Source organism: Archocentrus centrarchus (assembly GCF_007364275.1).
Source record: "Archocentrus centrarchus isolate MPI-CPG fArcCen1 chromosome 18 unlocalized genomic scaffold, fArcCen1 scaffold_23_ctg1, whole genome shotgun sequence".
Classification (NCBI taxonomy): domain Eukaryota; kingdom Metazoa; phylum Chordata; class Actinopteri; order Cichliformes; family Cichlidae; genus Archocentrus; species Archocentrus centrarchus.
This window is the reverse complement of record NW_022060145.1, coordinates 302,501-322,324: the sequence shown is the minus strand read 5'-3', so window position 1 is coordinate 322,324 and position 19,824 is coordinate 302,501. Positions and strand designations below refer to the sequence as shown.

The 19,824-nt window shown below is 38.1% G+C and overlaps 2 protein-coding genes across 13 annotated transcripts in view; both read right to left on the bottom strand.

The window, feature by feature from the left end:
- afap1 (actin filament associated protein 1) overlaps positions 1–9,941 on the bottom strand; it is a 103,436-nt gene extending 93,495 nt beyond the window's left edge. Inside the window, exon 1 of the mRNA XM_030722614.1 lies at positions 9,859–9,941. Within this exon, the coding sequence (XP_030578474.1) occupies positions 9,859–9,883 (25 nt within the window). The 5' untranslated portion in view covers positions 9,884–9,941. The remainder of the gene's footprint in view (positions 1–9,858) is intronic.
- Positions 9,942–16,089: 6,148 nt separating this feature from the next.
- The window catches only part of ablim2 (actin binding LIM protein family, member 2), a 128,023-nt gene continuing 124,288 nt past the window's right edge, over positions 16,090–19,824 (bottom strand). For 11 of the 12 annotated variants that reach the window (XM_030722549.1, XM_030722553.1, XM_030722556.1 and 8 more), the window contains one exon: positions 17,951–18,064. In XM_030722549.1, the coding sequence (XP_030578409.1) occupies positions 17,951–18,064 (114 nt within the window). Of the gene's footprint in view, positions 18,065–19,824 lie in introns of all 12 variants that reach the window. The other variant, XM_030722548.1, reaches the window with a different exon arrangement.

The following is a 19,824-nucleotide window of genomic DNA, read 5'->3' as shown; positions in this document are numbered from 1 at the left end:
GCAGTGCAGCTATTGCTTTTCACCTCTCAGCTTGTTCCATTGTTCCACTACATCCCAGCAGACAATTACACATCATTCTATATTGCTTTAAGATAGCCATTAGACCATGTGTTTGCAATTTTTTCAAACCTCAAACTTAAATCTCAAAGGACTAGAACATGAAGTGGAAACTACTAGAACACCAGCATCACTGTTAACAGTAAAGTAAGTTTTAAATCCCCAGACTTGGAGATTACCAACCAAGAAAGAAGCCCATGCTCCAAAAGGTATTTGGCTTCTCCTACATGTACACACGGACAAGTCAACTGCCTTCTGGAAAGAAGTTTTTATGGTCAAATGAGACAAAATTTGGGCAGGACAGGAGATACAGTTGTGATAAGAAGTTGACATACACTCATCATGGTCATGAATGCCATGGTAATTTGGGGCTTGATTTCTCTGAACTGTTCTCTTCCCTGGGTGGAATGAGTGTACAGCATATATCTTTAATTACTTCAAAAAACAAGTACTGCATGCACAAGTTTGAATTTATTTTGGATTTTCTCTAATCCACAACAGTGTCAAAATTATACATACATGTTCAAATATATCCCCACCGATATTTGGTAGAGTTCATCTAAATTGGTTGGTTTTGTGTCACAGACCCAGATTTTAAGCATAATTTCACAAATTTTCAATAAAGTTGAGGTCAGGGCTGTGGGAAAGCCATTCCAAAAGCTTAATGTTAGCCCATTTTTATCAATTTCAAAACCAGTTTTGATGTATGTTTGGGATCATTGTCCTTATTCCAAGTTTCAACCATCTAGCTGTTGATTTGAGGTGAAGTAGAAGAATTTAGAGTAAGTCCTCCTCCTTCATTATTCCTTCCACTTTATGCAATGTATCAGTACCACTAGTAGCAAAACAGCCCCAGCACATGATGCTTAACAGTTGGCATAGTTTTCTTAGGTTTGAAAACCTCACTTTTACTCTTCCAAACATACCTCTTGACAGCAATGCTGTAAAAAAAAATCTGTTTAAGCTGGCAAAGAGAAACTATTAGTTGTAGATAATTATGATCACCAACAAGAATTTAATAGGACTTGGCCTTTTAAATTAAAGGGCACAGTATAACCTATAACACCAGTTACTAAAATATTTAAGTAAATGAATGTATGTATATATATGAGCCTGTATGTATAATTTTGATCTTGTGTGGATTAGAGAAAATCTCAAACAAATTCAAACTTGTGCACTTAATTCTTGCTTTTTAAAGTCATTAAAGATATGTGCTCTACAATCATTACACTCTGGAAAAAGAACAGTTAAAAGAAATCCTTAAAACCCAAAAGTTACCAAGACTTTAATAATGACTCATGGCTGTGATGAGTGTATATAAACTTCGGACCACAACTGTAGACATTTAGACATTAACCTTGTCTAAATCCCTCTGTTTTGGATGTTTTTTATGTTTCTGCGTTATCTCGAACAGACAGGGGAAGATGGAGACAAACACTCTCCTATGTGCCAATTTGCTGAACTGTGGAAAACTACACAGTCATACACACACACATAAACAGGCAGCTCATACTCCCTAAGACTGTGACTCACACCACTGGGGTTTCATCTCTTAAATTCCTTGGCATATTCTGCATTTACACAAAGACACACTCTCTCACATAGAATGAAACTCTCCCCTTTCCATTATCTATCACTAATGCTTTTCTTGTACCTACCCTGCAGCACAATCTGAATAGCATTTGACATATTAATGGAGAAGAACTCCCCTTAACCTGATTCACTGACATGCTGACTTATTATGCTTACACACAACTATTATACTGTACACGAGCAAATGTTGTAGACATATGGAGATGTCTAAGAGAGAGCACAGTGGACTTTTTCAACAGAATCTTTAACACAGTCCTGGAGAGTGAGAGAATGTCTAAGGAATGAATTTCCAATTTCCAAGAATAAGGGTGATGTGCAGAAATGTAGTAACTACAGAGGCATAAAGTTAATAAGCCATGCCTCGAAGATATGGGCAAGAGCTGTTGATGCTAGGTTAAGAGGTGATGATCAGTGAGCAGCAGTACAGCTCCATGCCAAGAAAGAGCACTACAGATGTGATGTTTGCTTTCAGTGTGGTCATGGAGAAGTATAGAGAAGGTCAGAAGGATCTGCACTGTCTTTGTAGATTTAGAGAAAGCATATGACAGGATTCATGACAGGAACTGTGATACTGTATGAGGAAATCATGTATGAGGAGAGGCAGAGAAGTGTATGTGAGACGGGTGAAGACATATATGAGGACAGTGTGAGACAGTAGTAAGGTGTGGAGACAGGTAAGCAGACCATCACACAGAGAAAGATGCGGTGATGGGAGCTTACATCAATATTGGTGTGTAAATGCAGTCAGAGTGAATGGACAAATACATAGTATTCATTGTGACTATTCTGGCCATTTTAACTGTTAAAATAATTCACCAGAGTGTTTTTTTTTTTAGAAACTTTTTTAACCTTTAGCTGTAAGTTTAAAGAATGTATGAAACACTGATGGTCAAAACCATCCACACTGATTGCAAAACCTGCACCACAGCCAGGTGCTGGATGCTGCTTCTCTGTCTCTAGGCCTGTTTGACTAGGGCCTTAGGTGATCACTGTGTGTAAGTTTGATCAAATTCTGGTCAATACAGTAGGAAGAGTAGTAATTCTTGTGAACTGTGGCTGGACAGATGGACAGATAGCAGACGTCATTAGTTCATCGGCTGGATGAACCTCTTCAATCTCCTAATGCAGATTTAGTTCTGGTTCTTATTTGGCAAATGGACTAGTTCTTATATGGTGCTTTTGTACTCTAGCTGAGCACTCAAAGTGCTTATACAGCATTTTCCCATTCACACACATGTTCATACAAGCACTGTTTTCTATTTCAAAGTGCTTTCTATCCAACATTCACACACGTCATACTCTGAAGGTTGCATCGGAGAGCAACTTGGGGTTCAGTATCTTGCCCAAGGATACTTTGGCATGCAGACTGGAGCAACCTTCCAACCACCAAACTTCCAATTAGTAGATGACCTGCTCTACCTCCTGAGCCACAGGCACTCCAGCTCTCTGTTATCTCTCAGCAGCTGCTATTTGATTAACTGCAGCTTGAATTACTCCTTTGTTCACTTCTAAGAATACCCATAATCATGCTGTACTTACAGAGCATGATCATGGGTATTCTTCACAAGATGTAACTTTAAAAATCCAGTATAGCAAAATTCCAATGGGGAAAAGGCTAACTATTATATACATCATTTTTGGTATATCTTTTGAAATACTATTCATTCCTATTTAAACCCACTGGCTTTGAGTTCTCTAAGCAGCTGGCTCGATTATCTTAACTCTGTTAATGCTGCTGGAACTGCTCATGACATAGTGATATCATCATTATTGGACATCTGGGTCCACTGTTTGTGTGTGTGTGTGTGTGTGTGTGTGTGTGTGTGTGTGTGTGTGTGTGTGTGTGTGTGTGTGTGTGTGTGTGTGTGTTTGAAATGCCATGGTAACAATGTCCAATTTGATACACATAAAACAGTTATACCCCTCCTGTCACCAGTTTCAAACTGCAGCTTTCAGGTTCTACTGGAAGTGATGTAATTATGAGTTACCAGAAGAAAAGAAAGTTTTTATTTGCCACAGTCAGGTAAAAGTCATTACCTAAGTAACTGGAGTGGCCTCCTTGTTTAACTTTGAGCAGCTGTGCTTATTTTGGCCTCTTTTCTTCATCCTCAGCACAATTTTCTTTGTCCTCCCTTTTGTCCGTTTCCTCCTTTTGTCTTCTCTCTCTCTCTCTCTCTCTTTGACCCACCGCCCACACACCCCCACCCCCACCCCACCTTGGTATGTGTCCCCTACTGTGCCTCACTTTAGGCCAGCCTTTCCAGTCTGCTGTCTCTGTCCAGTCTCGCACTTAGTTTGTATGAATATCTGTCTTCTCTCCTGCCTGCAGGTGAGGACTCTACCCTCATAGTTAGTCAGTCATGAAGAAGAAAAAAATGCTGAAATATTTGGTCTGCAGTGTGTGTGTCTGTGTGTGTGTGTTTGTGTAGTTAATCATAGATCCTTGAACAATTTGCAAGCAGAACAATGAGTCAAAAAGGAAATTTTCAACCTGAGAAGGCTTTCACAGAGCACAGCCTGTCAGCACTTGTGAGAAGACTGAGAAGAAATGCGTGATTGCAATGCCTGTGTTATGCAGCTAGACTGCTCAACTTCAAGTCGGGACATGGCCAGGATCTGCAGCTCACAATTAATGTGTTTGTATAATTCAGTGTCTGTCAGTATAAACTCAGCAAACCATCATTCCTGCCATGGTGGAATTTTTACCCACTTTGTACTAATTCAGCCAGATCGGAGGGTTTTCGAGCATGAACAGACTTTTGAAGGTCATGCCAAAGCATTTCAAATAGACATGTGGACATTAAACACTACATATATAAAGGCTAATTTACACCATGGCGCTCTACTTTAAAAAAAAAACTGTCACAGATTTAAAATTGTGTGTGAAGGTGGATATAAGAAATAAATGGATAAAGTTATAGTTTCTAGAGCATGTGTACTGCCATCTTGTGGCAGTACAGAATGTGACATCACTGGGTTGGTTGGTTGGTTGGTTGCTCTAATAGACTTAAAATAGTTTATGTTGGCTAACTAGTGACAGAACTGATAACTCAGTGGAAAACAGACAAACTAAAACTAAAAAGCAGTTTAAGGAGCTCACTTTTGTACTGCCCCTGGCTGTAAAAATCAGTTTACAAAAAAACCCCAAGGTTATACTGTCTACGTTCACTCTGTGTCTTTAGCAGTAAGTGGTTCTTCATTGATGGGTAGCTGGACTGAAATGGGAAAATGCAGCTATTGTGTTTGGGGGTGTAGAGCACTTTATAAATGGCTAACTTACCTTATTTCTTATTACAGCTCCCTTGACTCACTTTCTGATTGGTCCAGCTGCTCTGGCTGGCCGTTCGAGGGCTGAGATGGTGTGAATACCTGTTGAGCTTAACTAAATTTGATGCTCAGTGGAGTCATTGGGGTCACATAACACTAGATGCTAGTATCTCTTCTTTCATAGCCTAGTTGCACTTGATGGTAGGTTTTCACTTCAAGGGGTGAAATACGTTTGTTGCTTGCAAAATGTTTGTTGCTTTAGCAGGAACAGTTTTATTGTATATTTTGCAAAATATTGTGCTTTGTTGGAGGTGGTTGAAGTAAATGATAAATGGACTGGTTCTTATATAGCTCTTTTCTACTTTACCTGAGCACTTAAAATGCTTCATACAACCTGTCTTCATTCACCCATTCATACAAGTACTTTTTTCTACACCTAAATGCCTCCCATCAAACATTCACACACACATTCACACTGGAGCCTATCCAAGTTGCTCTCAGCCTCTCACCCTATGGTAGTTGGGGATGACATTTTTATCCATCCATTCCTCTTATCCGGTTCAGGGTTGCGGGGGGGGTTGGACCCTATCCCAGCTGGCGAGAGGCAGGGTACACCCTGTATAGGTCACCAGCCTGTCGCAGGTCCAAGTGACACATGCTTCAGAGAAATAAATTAAATACATAAATGATGCTTAAAAATAGCTATTTAAAATGGTAAATATCTAGAATTAGGATAAAACAAGATTACTACCAGGGTAATCTGTGACTAGTGACAGCTATAATAGCCTGTCGTACTATGTGAAAACACTGGTGTGACTCATTTACACTCAAAGTGTCCTTTGGAATCAGGGTCCTAATGTCTTGGATTATGACATTAGTGGGTGGGATCTGTTGAGCCAAACTCATCATTTGTCAACAAGCTGGGTTATTGTTATGAAGGGTTATGTTTTAACACAAACCATGATTTGGTCCTGCCTCTAACAAAGGTGGATGTAATATTTATCCCAACCAGAAAGTGAAGGTAAAAAGCAAGTGAGAAACTAAGTTAATCACCAAGTAAAAAGAACAAAACAAATATCAATGGCATAGTACCTCATCCGATACACAATTTATCACAGTTCACAGATTATTGCCTGTAAAATTATATATGAGACCCCTTATGCCTCACCCACACAGCCTAGAGACATGATGGTGCCCCCAACTGGAATGGTTGTTGGGTGTCACAAGATTAAATTGGTCACAAAGAAGATGCTGCAGCAAAAACCTCTTTGTGAATGTACTGGTCACTCACACATTTCTGTCACTGCTTGAAGTTAACATGGGAGACATCAACTTATCTGCATACACTCACCAACCACTGAGCATAGTGTGGCACAAACCAGAAACAGGGAATATTCACCTCCAAAGTAAAAGTTGTGCCTGACACTGACTCCAATAAGTTTCAAAATATGCAACTTTTACTTTGAAGATCAAGGGTCTCATTTTCCAGTTTGCATTGCACTCTTTACAGTTTCTCTACCATTTAGCAAGTAGCAGGCAAGTGTCTGCAGACAGGCTGGTGTCTTCTATACAAACTAGAGGTGACTGTGGCAATCTGTTAGCAACCAAAGCAATCACAAGTTTTTTGGTGAAGTACCCTATACCTCTTTGTGACCAGTTTCACCTAGTAATTGCCAGGAACCTCCAAAAACTACTCTCCAAGTAATCCAAGCACTGGAATATGAATGTGTGTGAATGGTAGACCGTGAGCACTTAGCTTAGATACACATGGAAGTGCTTGTGTAAATGGGTGAATGCAAACATGCTGTTGTGCTTTGAGTGCTCAGAGGAGAAAAGCACTATATAAGAACTAGTCCATTTAACTGCTATATCAGTTCACTGTCACTGAGGTTCTTTCTGCCATTATACAATAACCTTCTCCAGTCACTAGTGACATTTGTTGCAGGAATTCTAAAATTTTTGAGTAAAATAAACCAGCACTGAACCCTTATCTACACACTGAAACTGTTTAAACCAGCGAGAAGCTCTCTGCTGAAACTACAAAGTATTTGCTGTAAATCTCACTCCTCCCCTTTCCTTTGTATATGTAAGTTACATTGTTGGCTCAGAGCTCCATTCTGTCTACAAGCTAACAGGATGTAAACAATTCCTCTGCCTGCTATTGTCACATAGTAACTGGCTGTGGTGAAGCTGGCCTGTCCTTTCAAGTAACCAAGAATCAGACACTCTGAGACGTACAAAAAGGGGTCAAATATAAGAGGGAGAGAGCGAGCGAGTGAAAGAGAGAAACTATGGACAGCTATGCATGAACAGTCCATAGACAAAACAAATCATGAGATATGTTGTAAGCAAACGAAGTGAACATGATATAAACAGTGTGGAAACAAGCAAGTAAAGCCATGCTAATTAGATCACACAGCACTGAAGCAGAAGGGCAGTGGAAGTATTTGGCCACTTGATGCAGCACACTACAGTGATGCTTTCAAATTAATTTGTACAATTATCTGCAGAAAAATATCATCTGTCTATCTGTGACCATCCATGAAAAACCAGTGCACACCTACCACCTTTTGCCGTTACAATCAATTTTTTTGGTACAAAAAAATTTCCAAGGTACTGGCTCCTGAAGTACATATAGTTTTTTTTTTTTCATGTTATTTTTAATAGAATTTTTGAGATCTCAAAAGGCTCATTGCCCATCGTTTGAATGGAAGATACCAACTTGTCTGCAAACACTCACCAACTACTCGCTAATGAAACTGTGAAGAATACAATACAAAGCGGAAATGGAGGCCCTCTGCCTTCAAAGTAAAAGTTGTCTATTACCTTTTGAAATGCATCAGTTTTACTGGTAGTACACAATTTTTACTTTTTACTTTCAAGACTGATATTCTCTGTTTCTGGTTTGCATCACACTTTTTTCAGGTTCCACTACTTGGTGGGTAATTCGCAAGTGTTTCAGACAAATTGGAATCTTCCCAGCAAACCATCGGTGACCGCAGTAATCTGCTAGTGACCAAAGCAATCACAAGGAGGTTTTTGGTGAAGCATTCTCTTTGTGACCAATTTCACCAAGCAAAAATCAGTAACTTCCAGCAACCAATCGTCAAACAGTTTGGGAATAGATATTTTTCTTTAGCAATTGCCAGGGGATCGTCAACTGGTCCCTAGACCTGTGCAACTTTTATCCTGTCTCCCTGCCCTCAGCCCCAACCAGTCACAGTAAATGGCACTATTTAAATTGAATTGAATTGTGAATTGAGTCCTAATTTTCAAGTATAAGAGATAGCTACATTCAATTTTTAAAGACAAAAAACAAAAACTGCAACCAAATCAATTTAACACCTACTCCAAGTGTCACAATCTAAAGCCAAAATCATATTTATGTTCAGCAGGATTTTTTCTATGGCCAACTTTAAGCATCAGTTTCACGGGATGCATCATTGTTTCAATAGCAATGTACATGTAGGATATGCAACCTCATAAAAACACATACATTACATAACCTTATATGCTAATATGAATCTTTAAACCAAGATGGAAATCCCTTTTGACACCTTTCAAGACATTTTTACATTAGGATAGTACATAACAATGAAACTTTCCAAGTTTCCAAAGGTGATTTTTCTCTTTTTAATCACAGCATAAAAAGAAAATACTGTCAACAGACAGAAAAAGTCAACTTCTGCCATGTTTTAGGAATAAAACATGTGTCTGAATATTACATAATGAAACCCTTCTGTAAAAACCTTCAGAATATAAATAAGGATAAGTGACACTGGAGTGGTGGGTACTGTCTCATTTAAAGAAACATGTTAACAAAAAAGCTTTTAAAGATTTAGAAAAAGATCCGAAATTTCAGAACAAATATCACCATTAAGCTGCCCCAGTTGATTACCTATTAAGACTGGTATTTTTACAAAATTGCAATTTTTCTTCAAATTTACGTTAAAATATGCAAATATGAAAATGTATTAAGCATCTAATCATGTAGCTAACATCCAACAACCAATACAGTAAAATAAACAACTAAATCTATATTTTGTACATTTTCTTGCCATTAAAAGAAGAAATGTTACATGGATTCAAAATCGCACTAAATCTCAAAGTTGACCAGTGCATTAAAAAGCACTAAAATTGTTCTAAACAACCTTTTCATCATGTGCTTTTACATGCTGAAACTCTTAATAACTCAATTTGTCAATTGGCCTCTCTTTGCTCTTTTCACCTCAGTGAAGACACTTGTCTGGAAGTCACAGCAGGGAGAGCTGATCCATGCTCCCAGCAACCAGCTGGGAGCATGGTTTGCTGCACCCCCTCCTGCCTCCTCCTCCTCCTCTTCCTCCTCCCCCTGCAGGGCTGCTGATGCTGGGAGCAGCTTGCAGTCTCCAACCATGGGCATCACACACACACAAACTACCAATTAATCACACCCCTTCCTCCTTGCCTCCTCCTCCTCTTCCTAGCCTCCTCTGTCTTACCACATGGCTCTTTGTAGCTTTATGCTGATGTCCTCAGATAATACCAGTAATACAGTTTTGAGTCAGCTCCTTTAAAAGATGCCATTTTAAAAGTAGTGTTATTTATGTAATAGAAAACCCTGAATTGTTTTTAGGAAAATATAGTAAAAGGTTTATATAGGCTGAAAATATTACAATGCCACTAAAATATCAAAGACAGCCTAGTCGCTACACAGTATCACAACCACACAATGACCACTTTTTAATCATGGTTATGTTAAAAGACTAAAAAAGGCAAAACTACACAGAGCTGGGGCACAAATTAGCACATAGGTAGCACATAGGCACATAGTTAGTAAACCATTAAAAAAAATGTAGGCAGGAAATAAAACCCAGCATACACCCTCCATCAGTTTTTGTGAATGAATTCAGCCACATAATCAGGTGAGCAGAAAGTGTTTGAAACCAGAGAGCAGCTTACCTTTGTCGTTTTTCTCCTTGTCCATGTTACAAAAAAGAAAAGAGAAGAAAAAGATTCTCCTCTCCAGCCAGTAACAATAAAGGAAGGGCGGGTGCGCCTGTCAAACACCCCCACCTCCAACACTCCTCTGGCAGTGAGTGACTGATAGCAACGCCATCCAATGGGAAGCTACATGCAGGAGGCGGGTCTCATGACCATGTGGGTCTGGAGGACCCATTGTGGCTAATATGTAAAGAAGAAGTAAAGGCTGTTTGGTTTGGCATACACCGCTTTGAGCTGTTGACATATTTTTCATTCTGAGTTAAATCACAACACCAAAGCACCAAAATAAATACATAAATACATTCAAGATGTTGCAAGTTCCTTTCATCTCAAATATTTACAATACATTTTTATAAGAAAAATAGATTTTTGCTGTTCTAGAGTTTATCTTACTCTGTCAGACATCATCTCGAAACAACAGACTGCAGACACAGATGCACAGACACACAGATAAGTTTAGAAAATTATTTGATCTTAAGGAAAACTATACCATGTATTTTATAAAGCTTGAAATTTTTAATGCTGCTTTCATTTTAATATCCAATGTGATTTAAGCTAATGCTGTATTTATTTATTTATTTTTGGTAACACGCCCAGTAAAAAGGCCACAGGGGGTGGTCAAACAGCAGTGTACTCCTAGTGCCAGTCCCAAGCCTGAATATATGGGGAGACTTGCATCAGGTGTCCAGCATGAAGTCTTTGTGAAATCAAATCTGTAGAGCATAAAGAATGAGATTTCCTACCAGATCAGTCATGGCCCGGGTTAGCAATGACTGCCTCCAGTGCTGTTGGTCAACCAGGTGACACTGTGCTACTGCTGGCCGAAGACAAAGGAAGATGAAGGGGGGGAGCGTGTTAGAAGGCAGTAGAAGAGAACGAAAGACAGGACTGCTGTTGAGTAGGGACTGTGACTAGTAAAGGAAGAGAGTTGGCTGATTGAGTTTGCCTATTGCCCAAACAGATCAATGGACAGTGTAGTAGCTATAGCCCTACACCACACCCTCCAACACCTGAACTACAGCAGAATGTACATCAGGAGGCTCTTCATCTACTACAGCTTTGCTTTCAACATCTCCTGACCAGGAAAGCTGATTGAAAAACGGAGCAACCTGGGGGACCCGACCACCACCTGTCTCATCAAGACCCAGGATGTTCTACAGACAAAATTAAATGACACAGCAGCACAATGAAAACATCAATTCTTAATTTGGATTGCTGTTTAGCAAATGAAAATATAATGTGTCTATAACAAACAGCTTTGGAAATATAAATATATATATTAAAAAAAAAAAAAGTGCTCCAGTGGCTCAGTTTGCACCAGGCATGGGGTAAATTGAATCAGTTCACAGGGTAAAGTGATCCATCTATTTTTTCCAGTATTAAAACAGGCATTAAACAAAATATTTTTCCTGACAAAGCCATTTAAATTGAGGTTACCTGAAACAACACAAAAGCAGCCGGGTATGGTTTGATTTTCTTTTCTTTACCACTGATGAACAATAACTTTAAGGTGAGGGTGTAAATGAAGACTACTGCGATGCTCCAGTCATCATGGCATAGCCCCAAATGGAGACAAAACCCATATTACTGGAAACATGTTCAGTTATGTTGTACATCTTGACAAACTGTTTCACAGTTTTGAACTTGCAGAAAATAGGAGGTTGAACTTGAACACCACTGCTCATTGAGGACATTTACTCAACATTCCACTGATTGCAGTTGCACAGAAAGGAATAACATTGAATTGAAACTTTACAATGACAGAATCATCAACTGAGAGACCAGAGTGGCCTTGTTCACTCTAATCAGCTCTCATACTCTGAGGAGTCAACAAGTGGGATGGGGATGTCACTTTCCTCAGAACTGCTGAACTCTGGGATTTTCCTTTTTGTTTGTGCCTTCTTTGACTTTTTTGGTTCTTTGGTATCTGTCAATTCTTTTCCCTTTCTTTGGAGTAAGGCAATGGAATTGGTCTGCCAACATTTTGATGTGGTCAGCCAACTTGCTCTCCATCTCCTCTGTAAAAACCCTCTTTGCTTCTGCTGCTGCCTACTACTTTCAGTTTTGTTTTGTTTTTTTACCTCACTTTTTAATGAACCTTGGAAATGTGTTTCTGTCCTTTGAAAGTACTTAGATGTAGGACATGTAGGGATGTGTGCGTGTGAATGAAAACATGTTGTATAAAGTGCTTTGAGTGCTCAATTAGAGTGGAAAAGCACTATGTAAGAACTAGTCAATTTACCATCAGGTGAACTGAAGTGGGGAGAGTGGATAACCACAAGTTCCTTGGCCTTCATGGGTCATCTGATCTGAGCAGGTCAGCAAACACTGCAGCCACTGTCAAAAGGTCCAAGCTGCACTTCATCAGACTGCTCAGGAAGGCTGGGCTCAGCCTCTGCCCCTCACACAAGCTTGCAAGGGCCTGGTGGAGAATTGATACCTCAGTGTGGTATGGCAACACCACTCAGGCAGCAATGAAGGCTCTCCAGAGAGTTGTAAAAACAACTGAAAAAAATTATCCAGCCATGGACACAACAGTGCAAAAAGAAGGCAAAGAACACCATCAGAAACTCACACCACCTCACCCACTTTCTTCTCAGGCCCAAATGCACAGCATACAACCTGACACAGGACTAGAAAAAAGCTTCATTCCTGTCAGACCGATGGCATCCCTTGACTAAGTAAAGGACCGTTTACGACTAAAGTCTATTGTGCAATATTTTTTCTTAACATAACATTCATTGGTGTGTACTGTTACACAGTTAATGGAATACATTATCGTACTGTGTATTTAATTCTGTTCTGCAGTGTTTAGAAAACATGTTTCTGTTCTGTACTCAGTTCAGTTGGCATTTTGATAGCATCTCGGGTATGTAGAGTTTGCATTACCATAACCTTTATTTTGAAATCCGTAGGTGTTTATTTTCTTTGATTGATGAAGAGTCTGTTCAGAATGGCTTTTGCTCTGTGGCACATTGTGTGATGACTCATTGCAGGATAGGACAACAAATTAGAATAAATATTTTGAGTTTATTATCGATAAGAAGGTTAAAATATATTGTAGACTAGAAATATTATAAATACAGTAAGGTTAAAAAAGGTTAAGAGGTTAAAAAATATGCAATTCATGTGATTATGTATATTTATGTTGTGCTTATGTACATATTTGTTTAATATGTGCATTGAAGGACATATCCTGGTCGAAAAGGACTCCAAGATTTCTCACAGTGTTACTGGAGGCCAAAATAATGCCATCCAGAGTAAGTATCTGGTTTAACACCATGTTTCTAAGATTTGTGGGGCCGAGTACAAGACTGAAGAGGATCAAGAGTGGAATGGCAGTCCAGATGAAATGCATATGGAGGTATGGAAATGTCTAGGAGAGAACGCAGTAGAGTTTTTAACCAGAATGTTTAAAACAATCTTGGAGAGTGAGAATAAGGATGATATGCAGAACTACAGAGGGATAAAGTTGATGAGCCATACCATGAAGCAATGGGAAAGAATTGTTAAATATAGGTTAAACCTTAAACCTCATTAAAATACTTTGAAATTCAAAAATTCAACCTTAGAGTGGACACAACAAGACTTAATTACTTCTTTAACATTTTTCAAAGTGTTTCATTTTCATGTAGAAAATCAAGGTCAGTGAAGTTAATATTTGATTCCTTACCTGCAAGCAGTTAAAAAAAAATCCCAAGAACTTTACATGCTGCCTGCAAGATTTCAGACAGAGGAATGAAAAGAATTATCAGAAGAGGTCTCCAAGAGCCAAGGACCACTTGTGGAGAATCCACCATCGCGTTTATGAGTGACGCAGAGGGACCCTGCCCAAGCGTCCATATGTGACGAGTAAGGAGTGAGAACTTGTTGTGGAATCAGCAGGTAGGATTGTTTCAAAGAAAACAATAAGTAATGCACTCAACAGCGATGACCTGTATGCATGCTCACCACGCAAGACTCCACTGCTGAAAAAAAACATGCTGAAATGTGTTTAATGTGTTTAAAGTTTGCTGAACAACATTTAAACAAGCCTGTGAAATATATTATATATATATATATATATATATATATATATATATATATATATATATATATATATATATATATATATATATATATATATATATATATATATATATATATATATATAAGTGTGGGGAAATTACCAAAAATTACAAAAAAATAGTCACTTGCCCTATAAATGATTAAGAAGAGAGGTGTTGATGAAGAAGCATTGCAGTCACAAGGAGTTTCACTGTGTCTTTGTGGATCTAGAGAAAGCATATGATGGGTTGTCAAGAGAGGGACTGTGGTACTACATGATAAAATCAGGAGTGGAAGAAAAGTATATGATAGTGGTGTCCTGTACATGCAGGACATGTATGAGGACAGCGAGACAAGTGGAGTGGGGTGGGGTGTGTTCTGGGGAGAAGAGGAATTAAAGTCAGCAGAAGCATAATGGAGGGCTATCATAAAAAACAATAATACAGGTCCTAATGAGCTGCCTATACCTGACCTCTGGTTATTGCTTTGATCAAACAGAGAGGACACTGTGTTGTTACTTTTTGACACAATGTGAGGGGTGCTCTCTTGTGAGCCTATCTGACTAAACACAAAGTAAAGACTCTCACTGTTCATGCTTCCCCTCTGCCTGCTTAATTTAAAAACTGAAATGAGGAATTAAACTCTTTCACTCAGTGTGGCTCTAAATCAATAATTAAAATTAATGAAAAGTGTGGATTCAATGGGTTTAAAAAAAAAAAACAGAGTGCAGAATGTGCCAACCAAATATACTGTCACAGATTAACTTTAATGTGGAGTTTTTTCTGGGATTACAGTTTGAGCATATCTACTGTTACTGGCAGACTCCCATGGGTCTTATCAGAAACGGTTTTCACACACAAACTTGAGGGAATGTCAGATAATCAAGCTGCAATTTTTTTTTTCTTTCATCAAATGTTTTCTTTCTCCTGAAAATGCTCCATTTGGTTTAGGTGAGGGTGCTGCCTGAACAGAGAATGCAGGGGAAAGGACTCATTCACACTGTGAATTCACCAGAGTATAACATTCACATGGGTGCAACCCAACATCATACGGGCTGTATACTAGGGAGCTGGCAGTTGTTTAAGACTTATTAGTCTGTATTGGGCATTGGTATTGTCACATATAACTCAGTCAGGTTGTGTCTAGAAGACTTCAAAGCTGCAGTTCATTTGTGAAACTGGCTACAGAGTAAGGCTAAATTATTTATAGTTGTTAACTTTACAACCAAGTCCTCAAACTCAAAAGTTTTTAAGTTGTTTGGCTTGTCTTGGTCATGCTGGAACATCTTCGATGACTCTTTATTTCTCTCTTAGATGTGACCCAATTATTGGCTCAGTCACACTAGAGCAAAAATAGCAGAAACCTCCTTACAATTAGGAAAGAATGGCAGTTGCTTGGTGAAGGGATTGAATTTTTCACATTTGGTGACAGATTGCACATAGATGCTGGGATCAACTGGTTTCCCAGAGGCTGAACATGCAAGTGGTTGCCCCACTGGGGCAGTGTAACACCTTACATTGGTTGAAGATGCACGTAGTGCTGTTTTATGGATCGATTGTCCCAGTTATATGTATAGCAGTTAAAAGTAGATTCAGCATGAACAGCTACACTGTTGCACTAGTGTCTAAAAATGGTGAAACTTTAGCTGATAACACCCTCTACTTTAAGGAAGACTTGATGAAGCAGGACTTTTATTTGTAATGGAGTATTTTCACTACCACCACCATTAGTTGCAGTGTCTTAAAAAATAGGAGACTGGATTAAATAACATAGTAAAGATATCATCATATTTAACCAATATTTTTTTCTCATGTTAACCAACTCTAATAAGTTACCAAGAAAAAAAAAAAAAAAAAAAAAAACGTAATCAAGATTTAGGCAGGAGTGGCTATCATAGAAAAACAAACTAATTTTGTGACTACAGATAATTAAAAAGTACTGAGTATTTTTACTTTACTATAAAACATATTTGTGTTAAAAATGAGCACTAAGTACTAAAACTATCCCTCTCTAGACACACACACAGACACACACACACACACAAAATCAACGAATATGTGCATTACACATTTTACTTGGAAGTATCTATTAGAAAAAGGCTTTTAAGATCTCACAACTGTAAGCACTTTAAACCATGGTGACTGTAGTTTGGATAAAGCACTTTAATAGTAGATGAGTATTAGAAAGAGGACATGACAATGCATGACAACAGTTAGTATGTTACTTACAGGAGCAACATTTGACTTAACACTCATTAAACTCAAAATTTGATATGTTTCTTTTCAAAAGCACTCTTCTTTGTGATGCTTACACACTGGACACAACACCCTCAAGATTTCAAAAATAAAGTCCATTTTCCAGTATTGCAATTAAATAAATACCTAACACAAACTAATGCAACAAGTTGAGCTTGGGCATGTCATTTGGCCAGAAAATAATCAGTCACTCAAACTGATGTCATTCATTTCTAATATGAGGTCAGTGGGCAAACCCCATTTCCCCATCCTCATGCATGCTTAAAGAGTTACACCATGGCTTGTATACAGACAGATAAATCTGATATATGTCCAGTATATGCTTACATACATCTTACAGTATGTTAGTTGGCAAGTTGAGCAATTTACGGTCCAGAAAATCAAGCAAAGCTGATGGGCTTCAGCTTAAATGCAACAATACTTTTAAAGAACAAACATTTAAAGAGTTAACTCTCCAGCTGATAGATATAACACAGTTAGAGTATTGACTTTTAAATCAAACGAGACTGCTCTTGTTCAGCTTATGTCTGCTGCAGTTATGTGAAGCTTAAAGTCTGCATGGGCTTATTTTTTTCTTCAAACAAAATCATGATTCTCTCAGCTGCGTCTCCTGACTGATTTAATGATCCTTCCCAGAAGTCAAAAATAGCTTATAAAAATAATTTTTTTTTTTTGTTGTTTGTATGCTTTTGTTCTTGATGTGAGTGCACATGTCCCCCTGGCATTGCAGCATGTTTGACATGTTTGTACATCTTGAAACCTTCTGTATTCTACCCCTGCTTTCCTTCCTCTCTTTGACTGTGGTTCTCTGCAATGTTGTGGCTGGCATCCAGCTCCTGGCTATCATATCCGTGCTGATTTATGAGAGGCTTGCATGAGATATGAAGCTGCATTCAAACATATCAGAGCACGCATATCATACTTACAATGCCAACTTCTCTGACTGAGAAGAACAAGAAGGAAAACCAAAACCAAAAGATAAGGTGCTTTTAGACAGTTTTTGAAGTAAAAGAGCAGAGAAGCTGAAGTTGTTTTTGTTTTTTTTATCCCTGTCTTTGGCCTTGGCATGCTTCAACAATGAATGTACAAGTCTACAGTCTCTTCACTGTGCTAAAGTAACAGCAAGGGTCTAAAAATGGACTGGCTTGACTCTCTAACAGTAACATAGAGCAAGAAGCAGACACATCAAGACAGAAAAGGCAGTGCAGCAAACATATGTAGAAAGAGACAGGATAATAAAACCTCACAAAGAGAAAGCAAACTCAGTATAGAAACAGAGATAAATCAAGACCAACAGAATAAAAGCAGGTGCATAAAAAACATTCCGAACCACAGAAACCTGGAGGAAAGCCTGCATGAGAATTAGAAAAAGCTGTCATTTTATATGGGGTATGAAAGCGTTGAGATATGGAAGTATCAGGGGTGAAGGCAAAAACCACACAGTAGGAAAAGAGCATCAGCACAGGCCATGCAAACGCAGCTCCTCATTTTCATCCATAAGGTTGTCAGTCAAACATTTGGATCACACTGCATACAAAAAGCTATAGATGCTGCCTCAACGTTGTGAAACTGTCCCCACACAGAGTGCCTCTCTGTGGCTTCACAGGCATGGCGTTTTACAGGTGGAAAGTAGGATAAAGGGGTATCATGGTGGTGCATATATAGATATTTCTGATGGGGCTTTTTTTTTTTTTTTTGTATTTTGTTTCCTTCCAGAGATTTTTCTCAGTGACTTTTTTTTTTTCTGTCTAAAAGAGGCGAGCTTTCTTCTTCAGCTCGTTCTTCTTCCAGAGAGCGAGGCGGTCAAACTGCTCCAGGGTCATGCCAAACACCTGCTGGAAGTCCTCTGGAGATAGGTGTCTCTAGATAAGGAAAACAAGGCAGAAAAAAAATGTTCTTATTTACAGTGGACAACAGTGATACTAACAAAAATATATATATATATATATATATATATATATATATATATATATATATATATATATATATATATATATATATATATATATATATATATATATATATATATATATATATATATCTTAAAAGTTCCTCGAAACAAAACTGTTATCCAAAACCCAGCTCACCTCATGTTGCCAACACTCACTAAATTCTCTTGAAATGGCCAAAATATACCACAAAATAAAAACATGCTTGGCATTTATTTAAACCCAGAACAATATTATAAGCAGCTTTATGATAAAATCTTTCCTGTATTGTACACTGCTGTTGTGTGGTTTGTGTGATCATAAAACTAGCAAATTAAAAGCAGACTATTTCCATGAAATAGCCAATCACCTGCGTTCTATATCAACAAACAGAAGGAAGAATATGGTTTTCATCCTGAGGCAAATATGTCCAGATGCCTTAAAATTTGCACCTGCCACATAGACAATAGTTAATAATGCTAAGGCAAAGAAATTACATTGATTGCAGTCGCTGGCTGAAAATAATTTTCTTCCAAGAATGAAAAACAATCCTTATATTTAGAATTATATTAATGTATCCAATTACTTTTGCACCTATACCTATAGACCTAACTGTATTTTGTGTGGGTTTAGACACCAAATACTAGCATTAGACTAGTGCTTTGAGTGCTCAAATAGAGTAGAAAAGTGCTATGTAAGTACCAGTCTATTTATCATTTACCATTCTGTGGAACTCTGGAACTTTTCTTGTATTTCAAATATACCTGTTCACAGTTTTAGATCCTGGACTGTTTGTGCTCCTAAAGTTGCATTTTCCAATAGCCAACAAACAACAGATAGGATGTACTTAGATCGTTCAGCTTTCATTAAGACTACAGTATAAGCAACAATAAAGTGCATCTAATTAAATTTAAAGCACTTAAAATCATTTGATTTTTGCCAGGTTGTTGAGTGCAGAACTAACCTGTAGGTTTGAGGTGTTACATGGGACACCAAGCTTAATTGAACAAATCCTAACTGTCTTTCAGACACAAAAGTAAACACAGTGTGTATGAACACAATTTCCAAGAGGTTGTAAGATTTTAGCTTATTGTTGTGAGTTTGAAAATACCAGCTTTTTAATTATATGCAATACTTTTGCTAAATATATTTTATGAGGTAACATTAATATTCTTTTTGATAACTCTCTGTCTTTACAAAAATAAATATTTGAAATATTTTGTCATTTAGATAATGGTCAAAAATAAAGGTACTTAATATTGACACCTAAACTTCAAATTATTGCAGACTGGCTTGTATGCTTACAGACACATTCGACTACTTCAGGTGTTTTAGTTGCAGGGTGTGTAAGGTTTAAATATGCATTAGAATAGTATTTTTTTAATCCCATCTAGATGTATTCCCCCTTGAAAAAAAGCTTCCATCATGGCACTTATTTCTGGGTTTAAGTGCTGATTAGTTTGGCTAAACCTACAGCAGTTTGGGTTCGAGGATCAAGATCAGGGGCGGGTAAAACAGAGGTCAGAATATTCCTGTCTGGCACATACTTACACACACTTTTGCAATAAGACTCCAGTCTACTATTTCCAACCACAGAGGGGATCTCTTGCGTGAACACCTCAATATCCTCAGTAACCTCAATATAGTCAGACTACTCTTGAGACAATATTTCCATTAACTCAGTCTCAGAGTGA